The sequence below is a fragment of the Mercenaria mercenaria genome, chromosome 12 (genome assembly GCF_021730395.1).
Source record: "Mercenaria mercenaria strain notata chromosome 12, MADL_Memer_1, whole genome shotgun sequence".
In the NCBI taxonomy this organism is placed as follows: domain Eukaryota; kingdom Metazoa; phylum Mollusca; class Bivalvia; order Venerida; family Veneridae; genus Mercenaria; species Mercenaria mercenaria.
The window spans coordinates 7,548,440-7,561,019 of record NC_069372.1 but is presented as its reverse complement, the minus strand read 5'-3'; the positions used below and the strand labels follow the sequence as shown (position 1 = coordinate 7,561,019).

The 12,580-nt window shown below is 32.8% G+C and overlaps 1 protein-coding gene across 1 annotated transcript; it reads right to left on the bottom strand.

The window, feature by feature from the left end:
- Positions 1-1,051: 1,051 nt before the first annotated feature.
- Positions 1,052-12,030, bottom strand: LOC128547205 (ras-like protein family member 10B). Its single transcript, XM_053519099.1, has 2 exons — positions 11,740-12,030; positions 1,052-4,750 (listed from the first exon to the last, which is right to left on the bottom strand). The coding sequence occupies exon 2, from the start codon at positions 2,548-2,550 to the stop codon at positions 1,897-1,899; it is 654 nt and encodes a 217-aa protein (XP_053375074.1). The 5' UTR covers positions 2,551-4,750; positions 11,740-12,030; the 3' UTR covers positions 1,052-1,896.
- Positions 12,031-12,580: the final 550 nt, after the last annotated feature.

Here is a 12,580-nt window from a genome sequence, read left to right as displayed (position 1 = left end):
TGTCACCACGCTAAAAAAGGGAAACGAATATAGGCTGAGCAATAACAGTAATTCTGTCACCATGCTAATAAAGGGAAACGAAACGAATATAGGCCGCGCAATAACGGTAATTCTGTCACTACGCTAATAAAGGGAAACGAATATAGGCTGCGCAATAACGGTAATTCTGTCACTACGCTAATGAAGGGAAACGAATATAGGCTGCGCAATAACGGTAATTCTGTCACCACGCTAATAAAGGAAAACGAAACGAATATAGGCTAAGTAATAAAGGAAAATGAAATTGAATATTCTCAAACATTATTGTAACCGGTGTCATTTGATATTTTGGACTGAACCTTTTAAACCCCAAATAAATGTTTTGTTTTTATATATCGAAGTGACTTTCGTTTACATTTTTCAATCCTTTATGTAGAAGGGAATGTTTGTTGTTCAGACGATATGAAATAGTTGGAATAGTCTATGGTTGGCCTAATTATTTATCCGTCCGTGCATGCGGTCCCTTCAAATGTAATCAATCTCAGACATATGATTTATTATTTATAACATGATAGTATGGATTTTTTAAATACATGTAAAGAGGATTATCAATATTTTTTATAATGGCTTGTCCTAATTAATTGTCGGTCTCTCAACAGAACATATTATACTAACAGATACTGTTAAATCATCTAATTTCGTTGTCATAAAACTTATGGTTTTGGCCAAATCTGCTATTTCGTGGAGGGTATGAATTCATTGCATTTCTTTGATATAAAACGAATGGGAATATTATGTATTCAAAGGGATTTAATATCATGAATTTACAAAACCACGACATCCATGAAATTTAGTCAACGATGAATATTAATGATTTCACAGTACCTTGTACGGGTTTTCCTGGTGACATTCTTGCAAAAGACAACCTTTGATATATCTATTATGTGCACAAAAATAAATGGACTTTGATTAACAGCTATAATATAGGAAAGAGATTTCGTATAAAATTCTTATGACCGCAGTGACTTTCTTAAATATATAAAGCATACAAAGAATAAGTTTAGGCTGTATAGACACTTTCCCGTCGCAGCATTTTATTTCAATAATTTGCATTTGATGCGACTATGCATGTGAAGACAAATCTAATGTTTAGAATGATCAAAAAGATTATTTCATCATTTCTATAACATAGTAGTTTTTATACAATTGTTGCACCTTTATTACATACATCCCGTACATTTCATAATTTCCTCTCGACAATACAGCTTAATATCCCATATAAAATAATACAATAATACTTTGCGCATGGTCTATTTCGTAGCAATTGTAATGCCTTCATTATTTACATGCAAAACCTATAGTCTCATGATGAATACTCCCGATATATATTTATACTTTATACAAATTACAAAAACAGTTTCTTTGACCAATATCTGTTTGCATCCAACTTTTTTGTCTTAAGGTAATGGACTGGTATTGACAATCGGCAATTCCGTCCAATTACGTATCCTCCATAGTGCGATTTCGGCATCCTTCTGCCAAATCAGAAACTTTCTTTCATAACAAATCGGGGAACGCCGGAATCGCATACGGAGAAAACGTAAACGAACGGAATTTGCCGTTGTCAATACGGGTCCACTGCCTTAAGTACAGATAAAAATAGCCAGATAACAATGTACAAAAATATAAAACGTTAGACTACTGAGCACTCTAACTAAACAACAAACTGGCACCATTTACATCAATTGTGAAAAACAAATATTCTGGCATTAATGGCTGACAAATGCTCATTCACAAACATATAAATACAATGTTAACACTCATCCTTCGGCATTATTCGTAATGTTAATTACAGCATACACAAATGGAAGATCTTTGGACCCTGTGACATTTCAGGTTACTAGGAAACAATCGATATCACAAAATGACACATCTATTGTTTCTCAGAGCATCTTGTACTCTTAATGATGTAGGCTTATGTCCATAGTCTATGTAATCTATTGTTTTCATAAGCTCTTTAAATAATAATATCACATGCCAGTTGTATTTTGCTGAGCATTCTATGTAGCCACATTTCCAGTGTTTCTTTACCAAGCTTGCAACCTCACGGCGAGAAATTCCTCTCTCCTCAGAAAGATCATACTTGTTTCCAACGACAAACAAAGGAATATCGTGCATATCTCTACTTTCAAGTATTTGTTCCCGTAGGTTTTTGATGTAATGAAAGCTCTCCTCTGCAGTTATGTCATATACTAAAATATAAGCTGACGCGTTCCTTAAGCCGTAGCCTCTATAATCCGTCCACTCGTATAAAGAGTTCACTGGAAAGTATGGTATATATGGGCAGTCAATAATTTTCAGTTCATATAAATGTTCATTAATTATCACCGACGGATAAAATATCTGTTTATTATCCGTCGGTGTGTATTCTTCCTCGAACATATTGGACACAAACTGTCGTACTATCGACGTCTTTCCGACTCCTGGCGCACCCAGTACAGCAAGTTTGACACGTTGTTGATCGGAATCGATGGTCAAATGACTGGTTGTCATCTTCATGTATGTATTCATTTCGAACAGGAAAAACTAGAACTGAGAAATTCAAAAGACTATATTTCCGTAACACATATTTTTATGTAAAGACTCAAACTGTTTGTCAGTTTCACATAATTTCAACGTTGCTGTTTTCCTCAATCACTCCGTTAGGATCTTTATCTTATTTAAAATCATTGATAGAATTCTTCCCCATTTTATATCCTTGTCATCTGTCACACAAATCAATAAATATTCTTTTCATATTCGTTTTTCATCTTAACGATCTAACACTCACAGAAGCTTTGCGTGTCTGTTCTGAAGTACATTCAAACTTTTCAGTCAAAACGTTTACATTTCAAATCTGTTAGTAATTATCTTTAAAGATCTAGTTCCATCTTTAACTTGGAATAATCAAACCTGTCGTGTTTAACTATATACTATTCCAACATCGGTAAATATTTCAGATTAAACAACTTCACATTTCTTTCTTTTCGTTTCATTTCAAACTCAAGAACAATCAAACCAGAAACAATGAAAGTTTACAAATGTTACAATTGAGTTATATTATCATTGACTAATTTTAAATTAAATGATTATTGCAATTAATTTCCTTGTGAAAGATTGTCCACTGACAACTCTGTAACTGTCAAACGAGTAGTTTCGTAATGAAAAGCAATGCTTTCTGCGGGAATACTGACAGACTGACAGCTAGTGGCGATTCCAATCACCAGTCAGCATTAAATCTAAGAAAACTGTCGAGCTGGGCGCAGTTTCTCGTTCATGAACTTACTTCTTCCCTTTTAAGCATTAACGGCCAATCGCGTAAATATCCCTTAAGGTTTATTTCCTTAACACGCATCATATCTGAGGATGCCGCCTCTACGTAAGAAGTTCCCGCGCTACATTTGACATAACTATTTAAACAATATTCTTAGACAAACAGAATTATAAATATATTTCTGAGAGTTTCTTTTTTATTTGTTCATGTTTCATTGTCTAGTGTAAATTACTGCTGGCGTACAGTTTAGGTAAAAAATGGTTTATGTTCAAAGTATATTCCAACTAAAGAATTTAATTAACCATTCTTGTAAATTATTGAACTATCCTTAAATCATAATATGCTTAGAGCTGTTATCTGCTTGGTGATAATATTTAATTTCAGACACTCCTAATCATTGCTTATCCAAATAAGATATTTTCTTTAGGGAAGAATGAGTCTCCGATCGCCGCGCAACTTGTTTTCCGAATATTGTTGAGTAAAACTGATATTCCTCATTCCTTTTCTCCGCTTTTATCGCTGGGCGCTCAGCATGTCGTAATATATGAATTTATTGGATCGCATCGTCCTGTCTCAATCAAACTAACTGCAATCGCTTTGTCTATTGACGAATGTGTCTCCGATTGGCTTATTTAGATTAGGAAGAAAAATTTGACATGTCTTGCATACATTCCAGTCCGTAATTTAATTCTATTTGATTGGTTTTCTGTGACAGAAATTGACAGGTTTAACGGGCTTTGCGGACTTATTCACTGGTTGTACCATGTATTTACTCATTTGGTACATTCCTTCAGACATCTGAAAGGATAAATTGTATTCTGTTCCTCGTAATTAAAGCATTACATTGTCTTCTTTCAATTTTCTCGTAACTCTGAAACGCGTTGAACCTGAATTTGAGTTCTCAAGAATGTCGATTTTTTCTTTTCCCTATTAATAACGTTTGAACAAGTATTTGATTTTCTTCGTTATGGTATTTTTGCGTTATTGTACAACTTCCTCCGTCAGAAACGTTTTATATTTCACACAAATTAAGAATAATGCGTTCGATCAGTATTGGACAAAGATAAGTGTGTATATGTTTGCGGTGGTGAAATTTATCAGCGTCGGCTCCTTATTATACTTCTTCTGGGAGTCCTTCCTCTATTTCTTATTATGTTTCTACTTCATGTGTAATTTTATTTAACATTGTTCGAAAGGGTGTCAGTCATTCTTTTTCTTGGTAATTGGGTTGTAGATAAGGATGATGCCACGGTCAATAAAATCTGTAAAAAGATCCTCTGTCAAGCTAGCCAGTCCCGCATATTGACAAGGTATATTCTATTACATACGCCTGTTGATATCCAGTAGTATATATAATGTCGTTTTCCGAGCGCATGTACTGTGGTTGTTTGACTTGTAGATCTTGTAACTCTATTCACATGTTGCCTTGCTTGAACCTCCCATTGACATTGTTCAGATCTGGAATAACAAGAAGGAAATAAATAATTCAACAAACAAAATCTTTATACATACACGTTAAAATTATTCATGTCTTTCAAGCAGTCATGCTTCGAGCTATTCCAAGAAATGGACTCAGTGTTGTATTTTCTGGTCCTTTTGGATCGTGAAGTCTGTTAAATTTTACTGTATCAGAATTCCGAATAAGCCGGTGCTAGTAGGTGTGATAGGTGTTTCCACAATTTTTACCTCCTCTCATGAACAGACTCTATCATACCATTTTGCTTGTTTGTGTTCATTACTTCCAAAGAATTTTATACGAGATTTTATTTAGAATAATTACAACTTTTATTTGTAGCCTACCTTAACTATGTTAATTACAACAGTAATAAGTATGACATTTCCTTTAAACTTATGTCTTATAAATCAAAGAGATGTTTCTGTGTATGAACAAATCAATAGCAGAAAAGATAGCGATATTAATATAGGCGTATAATGTCGACTAATATGGACATAAATCAAAATATTCTCTAGGTATTTCTTCATTCTCAGAAAGTTATTCTCAGAAATTGCAAATGTTCTGTAATAAATATTTATCATGCACAAGTCCCAAGAGGGCACTGTTGAAAAGAAAAAAATAATCAAGAATTAATTTGGGAATGATGTTCCAATTTGCATTTTGAACTGAAATTATGTAAATACAAGAATGATTGAAAAAGCATAAATCTACTGCATTTTTATTGCTACAACTAATTCCGTGCATTAATATTTTTCTACATAATTATATATATTGTATTGTATGTGCTACATAGTATATGTATTGATGTTAGTATCTAAGTATTGTTCTAAATGAAACCTAGTTTTTTTCTTGTTTTTTAATGTACCTTTGTGCGAATCTATGCTTCGTGCATTAATACTTTTCTACATAATTATATATATTGTATTGTATGTGCTACATAGTATATGTATTCATGTTAGCATCTAAGTATTGTTCTAAATGAAACCTAGTTTTTTTTCTTGTTTTTAATGTACTTTTGTGCGATGCTATGCTTCGTGCATTAATATTTTTCTACATAATTATATATATTGTATTGTATGTGCTACATAGTATATGTATTCATGTTAGCATCTAAGTATTGTTCTAAATGAAACCTAGTTTGTTTTCTTGTTTTTAATGTACCTTTGTGCGATTCTATGCTTCGTGCATTAATGTTTTTCTACATAGTTATATATATTGTATTGTATGTGCTACATAGTATATGTATTCATGTTAGCATCTAAGTATTGTTCTAAATAAAACCTAGCTTTTTTTCTTGTTTTTAATGTACCTTTGTGCGATGCTATGCTTCGTGCATTGATATTTTTCTACATAATTATATATATTGTAGTGTATGTGCTACATAGTATATGTATTCATGTTAGCATCTAAGTATTGTTCTAAATGAAACATAGCTTTTTTTCTTGTTTTTAATGTACCTTTGTGCGATGCTATGCTTCGTGCATTAATATTTTTCTACATAATTATATATATTGTATGGTATGTGCTACATAGTATATGTATTCATGTTAGCATGTAAGTATTGTTCTAAATGAAACCTAGCTTTTTTTCTTCTTTTTTAATGTACCTTTGTGCGATGCTATGCTTCGTGCATTGATATTTTTCTACATAATTATATATATTGTATTGTATGTGCTACATAGTATATGTATTCATGTTAGCATCTAAGTATTGTTCTAAATGAAACCTAGATTTTTTTCTTGTTTTTAATGTATCTTTTTGCGATGCTATGCTTCGTGCATTAATATTTTTCTACATAATTATATATATTATATTGTATGTGCTGCATAGTATATGTATTCATGTTAGCATCTAAGTACTGATCTAAACGAAAACTACTTTTCTTCTCGTTTTGTTTTTAATATACCTTTGTGCGATGCTGTGCTTCGTTTCAGGAAGGCTCCTTACCTTACTTGTTTGATCTATATAATCCGAAACAGGGTTTTTTAGGAAGGTGGCTTTATTTTGCAAGAACGAGATATATACTACATTCTGTTCTAATGTTCTCCAAAGGTCGTAGTATTACATTTTTAGGATTGTAAAATACCTAGTCTTAATTTTATGAGCACAAAAGAAAATTTTTTCCATTGTAAACAAATGTGCAGTTACAGTTTCGAAAATACTTATTAAGAATTTGTACAATATTTGTTCATGAATATGCTTTATGCTAACTAAGATATCCTGAAAGTTTAAAAGCAGTCTATAAACAAATTAAGTCAGAATTGAAATTGCAAAACTTTTTGGTGTCCTTGGCTTAACTTTACGATAGAAAATCGTGTTTTGCCGACTGATTCAAAAGTAAACAAGATATTTTGAAATTTTAAAAAAAATTGCTAGTACCACGCTTGGATATCTTTAGAATGATATCTATGATATTGATAAGTTTTTTTAAGAGAAATCAGGGAAAATTTTGTTATGGAAAAGGTGGATAAAACAGAATAAAATAGCAGCTTTACATAAAAAACAGAGAAAAATGCACTGAAATTTAAGACATTTGGAGGTTTACAACAAACCTTAACATTCATTTACTACAGACATTAATATACAAGAATTGCAAAGATATTTTTGTCAAATAATGCCAGTTATATTTGCGGGCAAAATACTGATAATACTACAATGTACAGTCTATTGAATTTCTTAGATTTATCTACTTCCTCGTCCTAAATTATATAGTGTCATGAAGAATTAATTGAGTCAGACATCCTCTTTCATTGCAGGATATATTGATTATATGAGCTGTGCCATGGGAAAACCAACATAGTGGGTGTGCGACCAGCATGGATCCAGACCAGCCTGCGCATCCGCGCAGTCTGGTCAGGATCCATGCTGTTCGCTTTTAAAGTCTACTGCAATTAGAAAAACCGTTAGCGAACAGCATGGATCCTGACCAGACTGCGCGGATGCGCAGGCTGGTCTGGATCCATGCTGGTCACACACCCACTATGTTGGTTTTCCCATGGCACGGCTCATATGTCAAATATAGGCATGCAATGTCGATTCCTATCAGTATGACATTGACTTTATTTTAAATATTTTATTCATAACTTTAATTTTCAATTTGTTAAAAACCATACATAAATTCTGCAGTCAACTTTAAATGGAACTGTTTATTCACTTCTGTGTTAAGAGAGCCAATAACAGTCTTTTACTTTATTGTATGATTTCCATTATATTTCAGATATCATTACTAAGATACTGAGAAATCTCTTGTACGAAAAACATGACAAGATTTTAGTCGTATTATTCAATTCTTGATTTAGTCTGCAGAAAAAAAAACTGTTTGTTCTGACTGACTGATAAAATTTCCAGAAAAGCAGTCTAAATTGTCATTGATGCTTTGGTTACCTTTAAAAACTTAGGTTCTCTGCTTTACGTGCCCCACCCCAATTCAATTTTACAAGTCTATCATACCTTATCTGCAGCTTTTCAGTTATTACTGTAATAGTTTTTAATTGTAGAAATATTAGTTCAGCAGTGTTTCAAATAGTACTAACTGGAATGTGGTCGGACAATATATTTTCCATCCCGCCTTTGAATATTGTTTATGTAACTTAATATTATTAATAAACTGGTGATTTTTGTGAACTGAATAATAATAATAATAATAATAATAATAGTAATAATAATAATATAATTATCAGCAAAGCTCAACTATACAACAGCGAATACAGCTGTCGAAAAATGGTTATGTTTTTCAATGCAAAGAAGAGTCATGGAAGCTATGCATTGCATATAATTTAAGATCATCAAAGTGAACAAGTACGTTAAGTTTTAATTCATTTGCATTAGCTGGGTGCTAAGATACTAGCTTACATGTAAAAACTTACCCCAAATTTGCTTGGTCGATAAATGGGCATAATTTTGTCAAAAAGCAAAGTAGAGTTGTGGAAACTATGAATTGCATCATATAATCATACTGAACAAGTATATGAAGTTTCAATACATCCCATTAGTGAATACTGAGATACCATCCTACACACAAAACGTTCTTGCACTTTTCAGTTTTGGAACAGTCTGGTTATTTAGGTAATGTTAACAAATCGGTATGATTCAATACATTTGATAATTTTAGCAACGACAGCACAGCACATGTTGGTATAAGCATTATCCGACAGAGACGCTGTATATTTTTTATTCTATAAGTTTTCATTTTTCACAAAGTGTAATGTAAAATGACAAATGTGGATAAAATGAAGTACTGCGTGTCAGTTCTTTTTTTTTTCAAGTAACATAAGATATCTTATAGAATATAAAGTCAATGTGTTATATGCAAGTGCAAAAAAGAAATGTTTTGACTGTTTCCAAAACTTTACCAAAAAATAAATATGTGCTTGAATTGTCTTTAGCATTAAAATACAATGAATTCGTACATGACAATAGCAATACAATGTTATATCAAAATAATATATATATTCCTAAAATCGTTTGTAACTTATGAAGTATGAATAAGCAATATTTAACACTTTCTTTAGCAAAACAAAATGATGTACAAAATTAAAACTTACGAAAAGCCACGATAATAGGATAGACTTTCTCCAGATATCCGGCTATTATATATCTATAGAATGACTGCTAGAGACAAACGAACCTAATGATAATATTAGCTAAAGGATTCAAACAAATCATTTCATTTGATACTTTCACCTGAATATCGAATTTTTCCTGAATGACAAAATGATTTAGTTAGATATCATATAGGCAATACGTTAAAGCAATAAAATATGATTTCGTTCCATACCTTTAATTTCATCAAGCATAAAGAGAAATTAATCACTAGTCTGTAATTTGAAACATTTTTATGCATTTTGGTCATGGAAGAAATTGTTCGAAGATAGATGATACGTACGCGCAAGGCATAACGGGGAAAACAGCTGAGTATCATTTGAATACAGCTGTGGTATGTTACAATGGATTTTGATTTGTATCGAGACGTGCATATTATTTAGAATATTAAGATGTACTAGCATTGATTCTGAGAGATTATGTGGAAATATTATAGATATCGACAGCTTTTATTCAGAACAATAAGCAAACAGGAAAATTTATACTGAACCTTTATAGGTATAATTTCGCCAACATAACCACAAAATTGCATAGTTGTCAATGACACAAATAGAAATTGATTGCTCATCAGATTATACAAATCTAAAATCTTTCTTTTCACTGGAATCAATAACAGTCTTAGGCTGCATTGCGAACTGGTTTATCACTTAATTTAGTAATTAACTGAGCCGTGCCATGGGAAAACCAACATAGTGGGTTTGCGACCAGCATGGATCCAGACCAGCCTGCGCATAAGCGCAGTCTGGTCAGGATCCATGCTGTTCGCTAACGGTTTCTCTTATTGCAGTAGGCTTTAAAAGCGAACAGCATGGAGCCTGACCAGACTGCGCGGATGCGCAGGCTGGTCTGGATCCATGCTGGTCGCAAACCCACTATGTTGGTTTTCTCATGGCACGGCTCAACTGTTTAGAAGGCAAATCATTATAAAACGGTAGACGTGTTAAACGTATGATCCCAAGAAAGTTTCTTTGATGAAACAACAGTATAACAGGTACATATAAACATTACTTTTTGTAGTGACAATCCCTTTGAAGGGCCGTGAATAAAACACAAAAAAGCGATCTGTCATAGTATAATTATACAAATATTCTTGGGCTGCAAGATATCTCACTTCCAAAAAGTTAATTAACGAAAAATATCAAGACAGATCAAAGAAAAAGAAACTCTTACTCGTTATTTGCATAAATAGACGAGTTTTGACATCTCAGTACATATTGACTCTTGCAAAACGTGAAGTTCAAGATCAACAAAGTGTCTTACTCTTGCTCCTATCATTTAAAAAGATGTAACTGTTCATCTGTTAATTGCTCAAATGGCTTCCGTACAGTCTTAACAATGCGTTTGAGATTGTCTAAGATAAATTACGTTTTTAATATTTCGGAGGCTTCTTCTTTACATGTTTTGGCAATCTTTGAAGCCAAATGACTGGCTGAGACAACTTCAAGTATTGACTTGAACATGTTTTAAGTTTGTTGTAGCACTTCATGCTGGATTCATCCGTTCAAAAAGAAAATATATTTCCGCAACAGCTGCGTTTTAAGCAAAACAAAATCAAGTCATTTCTTTTGACTTCGTAGTTGAGTCACGTTTCAATGTTATTCTTGTCTTTGCGATGTCTTTTCTAAAGTATGTGATTTATACATAGATTATCGTGAAATACCGGGATCTGCGTTTCATTGAGTTGAATTATGTGCGCTGAATATCAATTCCAAAGACATACTTTGCAGCCTCTACCTTCGACCTTCTTTGCTTTTTTAACTTGTCTTTTCATTGAGTATTTCATTATATTTGACCGCCGTTTTTAAAGTTGCTGCCAACTATTAATCGTACTTCTTTCAAAATAATCAGAAAATTAATCGACAAAATTCAATGAATGGTTGGCGGTGCAAATGTATATATAATAAGGTTTTCCTACATTTTAATTAGATTGACGCATTTTAGTTATGATAAAATATACATTACCGAATGGTTCAATCTAACTTGTAAGATTTTTCACAATGTTCTGTCATACTTCTTTTAATCATCTTGTATATGGGATAAATAGTTCAAATCAGCTACTTACAAATTCACATTCATGTCTATATTTCATAAGAACATGTCTATATTTCATAAGAACAAGAAAATATTAAAAAAATATTGATCGCCGAGTTTTCATTTGAAATAAAAAATAATGCCTGTGTTGTTAAGTACATAGATGTTCAGTTAATCATAGTGTTATTCCTGTTTGCTGAAAATTGTCTAGAACAGAGTGTATAATTTCAAGGTTAAAAGATAATATTGCAAATAGCTTGCGTGACACAAGAAATTCAGATTTTTGTCTGCTCATGTCAACATCATCGGAGCTGTCATTAGCCGTGAAAAGCTGTAAAAAGAGAAAATAAGAACTTACCACATTTTATTCCCGAAATCTCCGTAATCAATAGTGATTGTCTCAAAATCTGTCTCAGGGCAAATACTTTATGTCCATTTGAAATAAACGCTCTTATTTGTATTTCCGGTCACGGCGATTCTCGACTTCATTATCGGAGAGTGCTCTCCATGTGACCGTTACATACATCAAAGTGACCGTTGTAGATTTTCACACAAACATAGAGATGTAAAGCTTGTATTGATCACCTCAGATCGTTTTGCTATTCGATTCTTCAGTTAAAAATCCAGCAAAACAGCTATAGATTCTAGGCCGGGAAACACACGGATCAATACACTGGGAAAATGCACGGCTGTTACCATCTACCAGAATTTCTACGGTTTAATTGAACCATCGCTGCCTGAAGGAAAGTAATTATGCGTCAATATGGTGAAATTAGTCGCTAATTTGTTGAATAGAGACACGGCGGAAAACAAATCATGTCAAAAGAGACAAATATTTGAAAAAAAAAGATGTCAAACTATATTATCATCCGTTGCCATGGTAATCCTTAAGAGAAGTTCTCTAAGCAAGGTCTTAGTCTTTAATTAAGGAAGATAAGCCACTCGTAGATGAACAAGCTTAGCACAGGAAATTACTTTGAATTACACTAATTTAAGAGAGGGTAAGTTGAGCGAAACAAGCATTGACGTTCAGTTTCTTAAGGGTTATCATTTGCCGACACCATTGACAAGTCAAAATTGTGTGAACATTGTAAGGCGTCCTTAAGTAGCTACATGAAATAACGCGCTGATTAAAGAACTCCTAACTAGCTATAAAATATCACGTCTTATATCGATTTATTACCGAAATGACGGGCTTC

Bases quoted from the DNA above. Each gene is read 5' to 3' on its own strand.
- LOC128547205 (XM_053519099.1), bottom strand. From the start codon at position 2,550: ATGAATACATACATGAAGATGACAACCAGTCATTTGACCATCGATTCC.